Source organism: Pyrus communis, chromosome 8, assembly GCF_041283825.1.
Source record: "Pyrus communis isolate YQ-2024b chromosome 8, ASM4128382v1, whole genome shotgun sequence".
In the NCBI taxonomy this organism is placed as follows: domain Eukaryota; kingdom Viridiplantae; phylum Streptophyta; class Magnoliopsida; order Rosales; family Rosaceae; genus Pyrus; species Pyrus communis.
In genome coordinates this window covers 23,618,780-23,631,843 of record NC_142572.1, presented here as the reverse complement: position 1 = coordinate 23,631,843, position 13,064 = coordinate 23,618,780, and the positions used below count along the sequence as shown (strand labels likewise).

At 39.0% G+C, this 13,064-nt stretch overlaps 3 protein-coding genes across 3 annotated transcripts; 1 reads left to right on the top strand and 2 right to left on the bottom strand.

Annotated features, from left to right (window-relative positions):
• Positions 1 to 48: 48 nt before the first annotated feature.
• LOC137717294 (small nuclear ribonucleoprotein SmD3b) lies at positions 49 to 1,912 on the bottom strand. Its single transcript, XM_068456601.2, has 5 exons — positions 1,697 to 1,912; positions 1,002 to 1,054; positions 822 to 888; positions 678 to 734; positions 49 to 338 (listed from the first exon to the last, which is right to left on the bottom strand). The coding sequence occupies exons 1-5, from the start codon at positions 1,853 to 1,855 to the stop codon at positions 279 to 281; spliced, it is 396 nt and encodes a 131-aa protein (XP_068312702.1). The 5' UTR covers positions 1,856 to 1,912; the 3' UTR covers positions 49 to 278.
• Positions 1,913 to 2,122: 210 nt separating this feature from the next.
• On the top strand, positions 2,123 to 8,485 carry LOC137717482 (1,4-alpha-glucan-branching enzyme 1, chloroplastic/amyloplastic). The gene is made up of 14 exons (XM_068456864.2): positions 2,123 to 2,794; positions 2,980 to 3,090; positions 3,452 to 3,662; positions 3,777 to 3,846; positions 3,946 to 4,215; positions 4,387 to 5,293; positions 5,441 to 5,557; positions 5,931 to 5,993; positions 6,443 to 6,550; positions 7,103 to 7,204; positions 7,425 to 7,492; positions 7,579 to 7,660; positions 7,811 to 7,927; positions 8,128 to 8,485. Exons 1-14 carry the CDS (start codon positions 2,678 to 2,680, stop codon positions 8,296 to 8,298), a joined length of 2,514 nt encoding a protein of 837 aa, XP_068312965.1. The 5' UTR covers positions 2,123 to 2,677; the 3' UTR covers positions 8,299 to 8,485.
• Positions 8,486 to 10,132: 1,647 nt separating this feature from the next.
• On the bottom strand, positions 10,133 to 11,482 carry LOC137718717 (uncharacterized). Its single transcript, XM_068458260.2, has 2 exons — positions 11,205 to 11,482; positions 10,133 to 11,093 (listed from the first exon to the last, which is right to left on the bottom strand). The coding sequence occupies exons 1-2, from the start codon at positions 11,359 to 11,361 to the stop codon at positions 10,357 to 10,359; spliced, it is 894 nt and encodes a 297-aa protein (XP_068314361.1). The 5' UTR covers positions 11,362 to 11,482; the 3' UTR covers positions 10,133 to 10,356.
• Positions 11,483 to 13,064: the final 1,582 nt, after the last annotated feature.

Below are 13,064 nucleotides of genomic sequence, written 5' to 3'. Positions count from 1 at the left end.
GTTTTCCTTCTCTCTTTTTTTAACTTGTGAGAAAATAAACAGAACAAATGCTACCAACTCTGACGATTTAGATTGAAATGACGCTATTACATCAAGAATATCAACTACATGGAAATCGAGTACATGTAAGAGTCGAAAGATGTAGCATCCAAAACATAAAATGCATACAAAACGAGAACAGCCTGTCAAGAAACCCTTTCTCCGATTTCTCTCATCTCCCACACAATGTCTATTCTTTTACACCGAGGACTCTGAAGGGTAGCACAACGGGCGGCCGATTACCTCCGAACAGGTGGTACAACACCCCTACCGGCTGTCCCACGGCCTGCAGCTTGAGCCTGCACAACAAAATATATTTTATTCAAACTCAAATCCATTTCTCCTTTTCTTTTCTATAAATGAGTTGCTCAATATTTTCAGAGTTTAGTATCCCTAAGCCTGAGCTACAAGACTAAATCAAGGAACTCTATTTCTCACTACGCAATCTTCTGTGTTGTCTCCACATTTCTCACACATGAATGTTCAAATGTAAGGCATCAAGCTTTCGTTATTAAACTCAAATAGAAGACTAAAAGATTCCATATTATTACGCTTTTATTATAGACCCACCATCTGAAAACGTTCCATGGACAAAAGAGAAACTGCATTAAGATTCAGTAAAAATGAGAGGAGCTTACCTTAGCCCGCATTGAAACAGCTCTACCTCTGCCAACTCCTAGTGAAGCACCCTTGCCCTACCAGATTCAAAAATCAAAATGTCAGTAAAAAACAAAATTCATCACAATGGCAAACTCGATGATCATTTAGATATGGAATGATACCTTGATTCTAGCATCCAGGCGCTTGAACATTGGAGCATTCTTCAGCATGTCCGGTATGACCATAAACCTATTAAAATTTCAAATGAATATCAGTGAACAAATTGGAAGTAGCAAAGCAACACAACTAGACCAAATTATGAATGGGTGCTGTCAAACAAAAAGTGATCCGTTATTATATACCTTACTTTGCTCCCTCGGATAAATACATGCTCAAGCTGTGAAACTTTTCCGTCCTGTAGATGAGTCTACTAATGTCAGAAACTAAATGAAACAAAGATAAACTAATTGTCCAAGCTTTGAAAATAAGAGCAGCTTAGTAACATCCAACATAGGATATTTTTCCATCAATTTCCGTTTCTCTTATTTTCAAAATTGATCATCAGGATGTATAGCTAGAAAAAAAAACACATTAAGTGCTTGGTTCAAGTAAACTTTTTAACTTTTAGAGATATCATGGAGACCAAACACCAGTTGAAATAAAACCAATTGTTCAAATTGTAGTGTGTGCACCAACAGTGATAGAGACTTGTAAAACCATTGCGAGTTTAAACCTTACTGAACCTACTCCAACATTTTGAAACTCGGAAACTGGGAAACCGGACCATCTCTTAAGATTCTCCACCACCACCACCACTACTTTCCGAATCCTAGAAAATGGAAACAATCATTCAGCTTCATCTAGGGAAATTTTCCTAACAGGGTGACGTCAGATTCACTAAGAGAGAGATGCAGTATCAGTGAAGCGCTTGAAATCTAGGGTTTTAATTTAAAAGATGGCAGCGGAGATCGCAGTCTTGGAAAAGAAGGCAAAAATAACAGCACACTGAAGAAACTATAAACGAAGAAGAAACGATAGATGATAGAGACTGGAGTACCTTGGCGGTGTAGGTGATGTTCTCGAGCTGACAGTTCCAGTTGTCCTCGCACTCGACCATGCTTCCTCTGTAAAGCTCACCGCTCTTGAGCTCCACCGTCACCACGTGCCCTGACGCCTCGTGAAGAAGCTTCACCGGAATTCCCAAACTTCTGCTCATGATTCTGACTGATTGACTGTCTTCCTCTTCTTCTTTTCGTTCTGCAAAACCCTAACTTCCCCCAATTTATAGTCGCACTCGCACACATTGCGTCAGTCGTACACGACATGTCGTTAGTGTAAAACTTATGAAGGATTTTGGACTCTCCTCCTCGTCATCCTCGTCCCAGTGTTGTTGCAAACTTTATGGGGCCGAACTGGTGAGGATGTTATTTGGGCCTTGGCCCAATACTCCTTTTTAGAAGAAAAGAAAAAATATTTTAAAATCACAGTAGGGTAGAGAAAAGGAAAGAAAATAGAACTGACGGGCAGCGCGCAGTCACGTGGATGCTATTCTTTGTTTCCAGCGGAAAGTAATCAGCAATCGCAATCGCAATCGCAATCGCAACCGCAATCAAATAGGTTGGCAGGTGCAATCAATGATTTTTTTTAGTTGAGTGTGGATCCCACTTGGCACAAAGGTCGTAACCATTAACCAAATACAAACCGTCCGTTGAGAAAAGGCATTTCACCGATTGAATAAGAAGCGGAGTGGAGTGGATGAGCAAGTACAGTACCATTGAATCAGGCTATCAGGCTATTAGCAGAGCATTAGGAAGAAATGAATCCGAGCTGGAGTGGGCGCTGGCGTGGGCTTTAGCTTGCATTTGCTGTGAGTAATAAGTTATAATTAATTAATAATAGGACTAATACTAATACAAGCAGGGAGGGTGAAAAGGAAAACGAATGGGAGATGGCCGATCATTGAACAAGACAGGCTGAGTCGGTGACTCGGGGAAGAGGAAAAAGGAAGAAAGAAGAAGGAAGAAAGAAGAAGAAGAAGATGATGATGTTGGCACCGACTGGTTTGGTTCCGCGTCATCCCACTCTCACTCCTCTATCATTTACCTTTACGAGCACCAACGACGAGTACCCATCCAGAATCGGGCTTGGACTCAGGGTTCGTCACCTTCACTCACTCAACCAAAACCAAAATCTTTCCTACTTTTACTTTCCTTAATTAATCACTTAATATATATGTATTGTTAATCTTAGTTAGTTATTTAAAACGTGCGTGGCGGTACTTGCAGAATATTCGTTTTTTGTTTTGAGTCTTAGAAATTTGCAACATATTTGGATCTGCAGGGCAAAGAGCAGCAAGCAGTGCGGTTGTTGAGGTTCGGAACATCTCAAAACTCATCATCGCATCTTCGCAGACGAGGTTCCCCCTCAACAACAACAAGTAGATGTTCCAAGGTGCGTGCTACTGCTTGCTCACATCAATTTACTTTCATCATTCATTTTCTCTCTTAAATCTTAATTACATTTACTCTAGACAGTGAACAGACAGGCAGACAGGCTAGAAGATGAATAATTAATTAATTTCACATTGTTATATTATGATTGACTATTTGGTCCTTGCTTGTTGATATATCTTCATTGCATTCTGCTGCTGCCTGCTGCCTGCTGCCATGTAAAATTAATATGCTTCTTCAATACTAGTTTCACTCTAACAAGGGGAAGGGGATACTAACTGATTTCACATTCTTCATTTCATTTCCCCACTACTTTCGACTTTCACTGATAAACTAGTTGCAATCCGCACTTTCTTTCTCAGGCAGAGCCTACTTCCAAAAGTAAAGCTGTTTTCATAGACGACAGCCCCATAATAACAGACACCGACCAAGGCATGGAAAGCCTTGGAATCTTGAGCATCGATCAATCCTTGCAACCACACAAGGACCACTTCAACTATAGAATCAACAGATACCTGGATCAGAGAAGGCTTATTGAGACGTACGAAGGAGGTCTACAGGAATTTGCTCAAGGTCACTTTTATTTTATGCAATGGATTTCTTCTCTTAAATTTCCTTTCTTTAGAGATACTATCGTATCATTTTCCTTAAAACAGATTGTTTAACACCTTTTTGCTTCATCTCTAGGTTATTTGAAATTTGGATTTAACAGAGAAGAAGGTGGAATTGTGTACCGTGAATGGGCCCCTGCTGCTCAGTGAGTTCATTAGCTTCTCAACTACAATTCCATAACTTTCTGAGGCATACGATATGTCTTAATTGCTTTAATACATGTTATGTTTCTTAAATAACTTAGGGAGGCACAACTTATTGGGGACTTTAATGGATGGGATGGCTCCAAACACAAGATGGACAAGAACCAATTTGGGGTTTGGAGTATCAAGATACCCGATTCTGGTGGAAATTCAGCCATTCCTCACAATTCAAGGGTTAAATTCCGGTTCAAGCATGGAGATGGAGTTTGGGTTGATCGCATCCCTGCTTGGATTCAATATGCCACCGTGGACCCAGCAAGGTTTGCAGCACCTTATGATGGTGTCTACTGGGATCCACCACCATCAGAAAGGTACCATTTATTCATAATTCCACCTTCATAGATAACTGAAATGATATGCAGAGTTTCTAGGGAACTTAAATTCTTGCATCTAATTCCAAAAGCTAGAAACATGTTTCATGTTGGTACTTCTACTTTGGATTGGCTCATTCATGCTAACTAGGGAGTGTTTTGACCATGCAGGTTTCAGTTCAAGTATCCTCGTCCTCCAAAACCCAAGGCTCCACGAGTATATGAGGCACATGTTGGAATGAGTAGCTCAGAACCCCGCATCAGTTCATATAGAGAATTTGCTGATGACGTTTTACCGCGTATCCAAGCAAATAACTATAACACAGTCCAGTTGATGGCCGTGATGGAGCATTCCTATTATGCATCATTCGGTTATCATGTGACAAACTTCTTTGCCGTCAGCAGTAGATCTGGAACACCCGAAGACCTTAAATATCTAGTTGACAAAGCCCATTCCCTAGGTTTGCGGGTATTGATGGATGTTGTTCACAGCCATGCAAGTAACAACATTACTGATGGCCTCAATGGCTTTGAAGTTGGTCAAAGCTCACAAGAGTCCTACTTCCACACAGGAGATAGAGGCTATCATAAGTTATGGGATAGCCGACTTTTCAACTATGCTAATTGGGAAGTTCTCCGCTTCCTTTTATCCAACTTGAGGTGGTGGCTGGAGGAGTTTAAATTTGATGGGTTTCGATTTGATGGAGTAACTTCAATGTTATATCATCACCACGGGATAAACATGGCATTTTCAGGGGATTATCATGAGTATTTTAGTGAGGCAACAGATGTTGATGCTGTTGTTTATTTGATGCTTGCCAACCATCTGATCCATAAAGTTTTGCCAGATGCAACTGTAATTGCCGAAGATGTTTCTGGTATGCCCGGACTTGGTCGGCCTGTCTCTGAAGGTGGCATTGGCTTTGATTACCGGCTGGCAATGGCCATCCCTGACAAATGGATTGACTATGTGAAAAACAAGAGTGACGAAGAGTGGTCAATGAAGGAAATTTCATGGAACTTGACAAATAGGAGGTACACTGAGAAGTGTATCTCCTACGCTGAAAGTCACGATCAGGTATCAGTTTTTTTTTTTTTTTTTTTTTTTTTTTCTTTTTTCTTGTGTTTTATGGATGAAGAAAGAGACAAAACAGGATAAGGGACCTCAAATTTGATCATAGTGAACATTCTCTGGCAAACTATAATACCAATTCTTTTGTTTCAGGCAATTGTGGGTGACAAGACAATTGCATTCTTTTTGATGGATAGAGAAATGTATTCTGGCATGTCTTGTTTAGTTGATGCTTCTCCTACCATTGAGCGAGGGGTTGCGCTTCACAAGGTTTTTCTGCTAACTCTGTGCAAGAAGCATCTGTTTACATGTTGGGTTTATGTTCTTAGCTGTCTATCTGAACAGTCTCTATCTTTTTTTTTTTTTTTTTTTTTTTGGTTAAACGTATATATAGCAGACTATATTAACAAAGACCATAACTATCAAATTTCACAAATCCTGTTCACTACCTATATGACTGACAAAGTTGCTATGTTATTAGTCTTTTTAACAATGATTGTGGGGCGACTTGAGTTTTAGATCTGGAGAGCTTAACCACTATCAGATTTTGTTAGCAGATTCATCTCTTAAACGCTCTTAAATCTTCAGTTCATTCTTCTTTTTTTTCTTTTTCTTTTTTGTCATTTTTGCCCCCTTTTTGCAGATGATACATTTCTTGACTATGGCATTAGGTGGCGAGGGGTATCTCAATTTTATGGGAAATGAGGTAAGCACATTGGCCAAAGTTTCTGCCTGCCAAACTATTGGTGTCACTGTATAGCCGGACTTGGATAAATTTCAATAGAATGGTTATGGAAGTGCCATTATTTTTTATTGGGGAGGAAACGTAGAACATATGAAAAATTTACTGTTCGAAACCCTGTAGAAGGGTTGGTTTCTTTATCACTCTTAAAAATGTATGTAGCACATAGAACTGGGATAACAAGTTAAGGCATCAGCTTGTATTCTTTACCTAACTGCCTTTTGTCCAAGTATGAGGAGTGATACTAAGGGGTTACTAAACAATTTAGAAGACTTGACTGGCTCTTCCTCATCATAAATTATGTAAAACCCACCTTCCTAATCAGTCAAATTGTACGTCCCCATAATTCCTTCTGTTAGTGTTGCAATTTCAAGATTTCTGTTGAAGATTTTCTTACTGAGTGATTTCTGTAGTTTGGCCATCCTGAATGGATTGACTTTCCAAGAGAAGGCAACGGGTGGAGTTATGAGAAGTGCAGACGCCAGTGGAACCTGGTGGATACAGATCATTTGAGATATAAGGTTAGGAAACAATTTTTTAGTGTTTTTATTTTTAGAATTTTGCTGTTATTTGCATGCTTGATTATGCTTTTTGTGAATGGCTGCTCCTACTACACTTCTAATCATTACGGGATAAATTGATGACTTGCCCCATAACATCAACACAAAAATTCATTTACATTGCTTGCATGTATGCATATAGGTTCACAAAATTAGATAGATAATTGGGCCGCCATAGTTATCTATTATCATTCCCTGTATTTAAAAGCAGCTCTTGTCAACGGTCACACTTAATGTAAGTTTGCAACTGAGGGCCATAAAATTTCTTTGACCATGTGATCAATATTCCAGATTTGATGTTCTAGATTATGTTCCAATGGAATTGTGGTAGGACATTATTGATGAGCTTTGCCACTTCCATCTCTGTATCATGCAAAAAGCACCCATTTGATGTGTACCATGTATGTTTTAGGGATCTCAATGTACGATTTCATGTTGCAATGTTGATTTTTCTGCTTCTTTTTGCATTAGTACGTGCCGATTCTTACATCCTTATGCTTGGAACTTGTCCAGTTTATGAATGCCTTTGACAAAGCTATGAATTTGCTTGATGAGAAGTTTTCATTCCTTTCGTCAACAAAGCAGATAGTGAGCAGCACAAATGAAGAAGACAAGGTTAGATAATCTTCTCTTATCCCACAAACATCAGTGGAAAGATAGTTGGTTCTCGTTCTTTACTCAAATGTTTGTGATCCATTGTTTAGCACACCAGCCAACCTGCCTGGCTTCTTACAGTTTTATGGTTACCAATTAGAGAATAGAGATAAACCAGTAAGTGATAATGTAAACAAGGTGATGGATTTTAGAAATATTGACTACTTGTTGGATGTTACAGGTTATTGTCTTTGAGCGCGGGGATTTAGTTTTTGTGTTCAATTTTCATCCAAAAAACACATACGAAGGGTACGTCAGTTTTTACATTTTGGTAAAAGTATATTGTGCACAAATAACGTTGTTTATTTGAGTGACCTGTGTTATGAAACATACAGGTATAAAGTTGGGTGTGACTTACCTGGGAAGTACAGAGTTGCACTAGACAGTGATGCTTGGGAGTTTGGTGGCCATGGAAGAGTAAGGGATTCCTATTCCTAGTGGGGTGAATGAGAGTGAGAGTATTTGAGGATAATGCAATTAAAAGAAACAAAAACAAAATGCATGTCGTGTCTCTTTAAGATCAGGTGTAGACCTTTTGATATGTTGATTTCACTACTCTGCTGGCAGGTGGGCCATGATGTAGACCACTTCACATTCCCAGAAGGAATACCGGGGGTTCCTGAAACAAATTTCAACAACCGTCCCAACTCCTTCAAAATACTCTCACCGGCTCAAACATGTGTGGTATGAATTGATCATCTTTCCTTGATGGTGTTGTTTTATGGTTTTGATGAACATTGTGTTATTGTGTTTGATTTCTGGTTTCAGTGCAAATAGATACATGATTCTAAACGCTGTGTGGTGATTTGAATGTCACATCTTGTTTAAACTAAAACTTGAGTAATGGAATATATGGCTTAATTGTTTCTTTGCAAAATTATAAGGTTTATTATCGAGTGGATGAAAGTGAGGAGGCAGATGCGGAGGAGACATCAATAGAAGAGGAAGTTGGGGTTGGGCAGGAGAACTTTGAAGAACAAACTGGTCCCATAAATGATGACAATGCTGTTGGTCCAAGAGCACAAGAGAGTGACCAAGGGTCATCGTCGGACTGACATTTTTTGCTCTTTGTAGATATAATCTGTGGCCTGTGCCTGCCTGTGGGTGTGAACAATAAAAATAATGAGTGTTAAACGCTCTCTAGAAGTTTGTACAACTTGCATAATGCAGATGAAGTTGCAGACTAGAATGTGTATATATACATGAAAATAAACAAATTTCCATATACTGCGTTACTCGTCACATATGATTTCAAGATTAATTGGATACACGATTCACACGACAAAGCAAATTTCACTCGAGCTCGAGTCTCGGTTCACAATCACAGGGATGGCACTATCAATAAAATGACCCAAAATAAGCTCCAACTATAGTCGGAGACCTTGTGTAAGCTTTTGCCTCGTCAGAGAGCAAAAAGGACATTTGATCAAGTGAGTAGTGCCCAAAGCGAAGTTTTTGAATTATCCCTTTTCAAGTTGTATTGAGCTGCTAACCCTGAAGCTTAAAGCGATCCAGTACTTGTTTGGTTTTTTCCCAGCGTTGTACCAAAGTTGAGAAACAGGTCTTTGTATGGGAAGCCTTTGTAAAGTTGGGGATTGCTTGCATTGATAAGAGCTGCAGCAGGTTCTACAAGGGAATCATGGGAAGGCATCACGAAACCCAGCTGAAATCCAAGCTGCATTTGAATTTGTCAATACCCGGTGTTCAGCACTATTGAACTTCTCATTGTTGATAACCTACAATATCCCAATAACAAGTTTGCAACCGTGTATAATTTGTAAATGGTCATGCATGGCAAAGCAAAAAAGGTGACCGGTGAGGAACATCCTTGGTAGGGAGGAAGGGTGGACCTGTAATTGATAACCGACATTAACCAGAAGTGCATTTTGAAGAGCAACAACAGAAATCCATTCCCCATCCTTGAGAACTTGAAGACCATTGACAAGATCATCCCCCTGGAGTAAAATGGTTATAAGGTTTGGATCACCGTGTTTAGGTAATCCTAGTGTTAAACTTGGTTCCGGGCTCGGTGGGTGATAATTTGCTGACAGTAACATTTCCAAGCCAGTTTCCTCACTTGTGTGGAGCATTCCTGACAACATCTCTGAATTCAAATCTCATCAACAAACCCTTTTGATTAACTACTAGCTGTCTGCAGCACTAGTACTAATAACTTACAAGCTACCTACATAATTACAGATGGAAGAAATTGAATGACCCGAAAAAATCCAAATTCTTGGCTAGCCTTGAGTATTTGGTCAGCTATATCACAAGCTTGAGCTGCTCCTTCACCATCCCCAAATCAATGACTGGAATGTTGTTGTTGTTGTTGCATAGAGGAACGACGGTAAGCTTCCCGGGCGTTACATCGGGTGGGAATATGTAAACCTCAGCTCAGGCATAGGTCTTTCTTTGTACCTTCTTGATATAAGCTTCTTCATTCTTCCCTTTCAACCTGAATATGATTTCAAAAAAGTCAGTCACTGCTTTGCATCTCTTATCTTTTGTTTACTGTTCCTTTTTATTTTCGAGGATCAATTAGTTGTATAAAGATAAAGTCTTCCTTTACAGTCTTGCCATACGGCCTAAGCTTTACTGTTCATTTACCCCCCGAAACAAACCTCGGGTCTCACTTTGCCTCTTAAAACTGAAAAATTGTCACTTGACCTATGTGCTTCAATCCAAGGATAGATGCCAAGAGAAATGTCAGCAACCTTGCACCACCCTTTGCATTTGGACCTTCTCATCTTTACGAAAAGCGTTAAAAGGTTTATTTTTGTGTGTACAAAATGACACGACATGTTATAAAATGAGAATGTTGGAATACAAAGGTTGCTAGCACCACCGTAGATACCAAAAGCTACTATTGAGAGTTGAGGGTGAGATGAGTTGATAAAGAGAGAATGTGTAGTATTAGAACAGGCACCAACCAACATTCACACTATCATTATATAAGTTTGAGAGAGCTTCAGAAACAGAGAAAACAGAGGCAGGGCAACCCAAACTCTGCCGGATTGATCGAGTGAGAGTCCAACTCCCCAACTAAAACAACCAATTTCCAAACAAACATGATAAAATCAATCAATCTTCTCTAATCTAATGTGATCTAGTGATTAATAACCCCCAACGACTCTTGATGGAGTTGAACATGGAGCTCCGCTTTTGCGTCCCCCACGGATGGCAGATGCCTTAGGATTATTATGAGAAGGCTGCTGAGGCAGAGGAGGCAGCTTCATATTCTCTTTGTTCGTCATGCTCCTCAGCATGTACCTCGGAGTTGGAGTTGGAATTAGAGTCGGAGGAGCCTGTTTCTCGCACTGACTACTCGTGCTCTTCCGCTGAATTGGAGTTGGAGTTGGAATTGGAGTCTCCACCACGGCAGAGACCACCGATTTCCTCAAGCTGCTTTGAAGCTTCCTGCTGCTGCTACTGGTAGTACTGGTAAAACTGCTTCTTTTGGCAGACTCTACCGTAACACCCAGCTTATTATTATAGCTTTTAAATTTAGACACAGACGCGGTTGTTGACGAAAAAGAATTTGTTTGAGCCTCTTTGATCTTGTTCTTCCTATTGAGCCGCTCGTTCCTTCTGGCAGAGTACTGCTCGTAAAATCTACCCCTTTCGAACAAAGGGCTCGAAACCAACGAATTCCCACCACCACAATTCATCTTCATATCACTATCCATATCAGCAGCATCACAATTTTCCTTGCCCAATTCGTCACCAACCATCTTGGCTAAAGCCCTCAGTTCCCACGAAATCGACTGGTATTCGGGTCGAAGATCCGCTTCTTCCATCTCCCATGTGCCGCTTGTGCCCCTTGCTTTCTCCGATCTTCTCAAAGACCCTCCTGAACCAATTCATGCAAATTAAAATATCCCCATATTTTATAAAATCATTATCAATTCAAGTTTATTGTGATTAGAACCGCACATATTCAAAAACAAAAAACGCATCAGACCTGTTAAAATTGGATCGGCTTGCTGCTGGAACCGGATCTCAGACCGTCCGGATGGGGTTTGCATAACGTTTAAGTTTGATCCGAGGACCCGACGGGGTCGAAGCCTAATTGGTGATTTAGCCAGCGGAGGCTTGCGATCCGGCTTCACCCTTGACATTGATTGATTGTAATAAAACTTGAGAGCAAATTGCCAAATACCTACAGAGAGAGAGAGAGAGAGAGAGAGAGAGAGAGAGAGGGAGAGAGGAGGTTAACTGTATATATCCTTGGTATCTGTGTTGCTTGGTTTTATTGTGTGAGATGACTTGTCGCTTTAAATTTAAACGATTCGGCTCCCGCAACGGTCATATATTTGATCGGACGGTGCAGCAATATTTGAATATTTTAAAACAGTCGCAATTTTTTAATATTATAAAACAGTAGGTAGACCGTGTAGATGTTCTTTCCATTAATTCCTGCATTTTCCGTTTATTTGTGGGGATATGATATATTATTGGTTTTTCTCATTTTTTCATAATGAGGGTTGCCAATATGGTAACCGTTTTATTATTTGAGGAATTGTCAACTAAAACGCTCATCCGTACAAGGTATAAGTTTTTCATAATTTGGTAATATTTTTTAAACTCTTCATACCTCCCCAGTGGTTCTGGTAAGTGCAATGACGGAGGCAGGGTGGTGGCAATACATGCCTTTGACCCAACAAGATGTCTTTACTAGATCATCTCCAATGGAGATGGCTATAGGGCCATAAACCAATTTTTAGCTCCTTTTTAACAAAACCCAACTCCAATTAGAGCCTTTTGGCCATCGGGTTGGGCATGTTGAGCCAGCTTGACAATCCGTTTGTTGGGTTTTTTTTTTTTCTCAAGGTTGAAATTAAAAAAAAAATATCTAAACCATTTGTACAACATTTCTCACATCATTTTTACCATTCCATATTATTTTACCTCATTTTCGTCCAATTCTTCACATTTAGGGTATTAGTTAGAGTATTTGATATGTAACTCCAATAAAATAACATACATGTTTTGTTCATACAAACAATAGTACCCGCGCAATGCTGCAATTTACAACTCTATTACACATATATTTACAATCATATTTACAATGCTATTTACACATATGCTAATCAGCATTTCGAACTTCTTTGATCGACTTCAGAGTTTTTTTCCCTCATATGTATGCTTCTCTATTACAAATTGAAATAGAAGTTGTTAATGCAAATCTATGACATTTTTAGTGAAGATAAGGCAACGAAAGTTTAATTATTGAGGAGAGAGCAATTTTCTTAATTGCCAAAAAAATTGAATACTTTCTTCAATCAGCTATCAAATGCATTTAATAAGATACGTTAAAAGCAAACGTATGTTGATCTATGAATTTAACTGTATCATGAAAAGAAAAATAAAATTCAATTGCTCATCAATAATAAAAATTGACATGTTAAAGCATACATATGAGAAAAAAGTAGACTTTTCGAACTGCTTATCTCACATTTCCACTAAGCTGATCACAAACTCTTCTAACACAATTCTCAACATGCAAGTACGAATAAAGGATGACTAATGTGATTATTTTCATCCTATTGTAAACGAAAATATAAACCTTCATTCTGCTGAATTGTAAATTGAGAGGAAAAATGCATAATACGAAAAGATTTATAAGATCTTATAAAGTGCATAAAAAATGAGTAGCTATGCATGCATAGCGAATTTTCTTGAAATGATTGAATTCTAAGTCAAAAAATATAAACTTTATTGGCTTATTATATTAACATTCTACATATTGTTGAATAAACCTCACATACTTAATACATCACACGTTTGCTTTTCTAATTAGACATTATATTAATACACTCCA

Bases quoted from the DNA above. Each gene is read 5' to 3' on its own strand.
- LOC137718717 (XM_068458260.2), bottom strand. From the start codon at position 11,361: ATGTCAAGGGTGAAGCCGGATCGCAAGCCTCCGCTGGCTAAATCACCA. The intron at 11,094-11,204 runs GTCTGATGCGTT...GAATTGGTTCAG, and splicing joins AGCCGATCCAATTTTAACAG to GAGGGTCTTTGAGAAGATCG.
- LOC137717294 (XM_068456601.2), bottom strand. From the start codon at position 1,855: ATGAGCAGAAGTTTGGGAATTCCGGTGAAGCTTCTTCACGAGGCGTCA. The intron at 735-821 runs GTATCATTCCAT...TGAATCTGGTAG, and splicing joins GCCTGGATGCTAGAATCAAG to GGCAAGGGTGCTTCACTAGG. The intron at 339-677 runs GTAAGCTCCTCT...TTTGTTGTGCAG, and splicing joins CTGTTTCAATGCGGGCTAAG to GCTCAAGCTGCAGGCCGTGG.
- LOC137717482 (XM_068456864.2), top strand. From the start codon at position 2,678: ATGATGATGTTGGCACCGACTGGTTTGGTTCCGCGTCATCCCACTCTC. The intron at 5,558-5,930 runs GTTTTTCTGCTA...CCCTTTTTGCAG, and splicing joins GAGGGGTTGCGCTTCACAAG to ATGATACATTTCTTGACTAT. The intron at 7,928-8,127 runs GTATGAATTGAT...CAAAATTATAAG, and splicing joins CACCGGCTCAAACATGTGTG to GTTTATTATCGAGTGGATGA.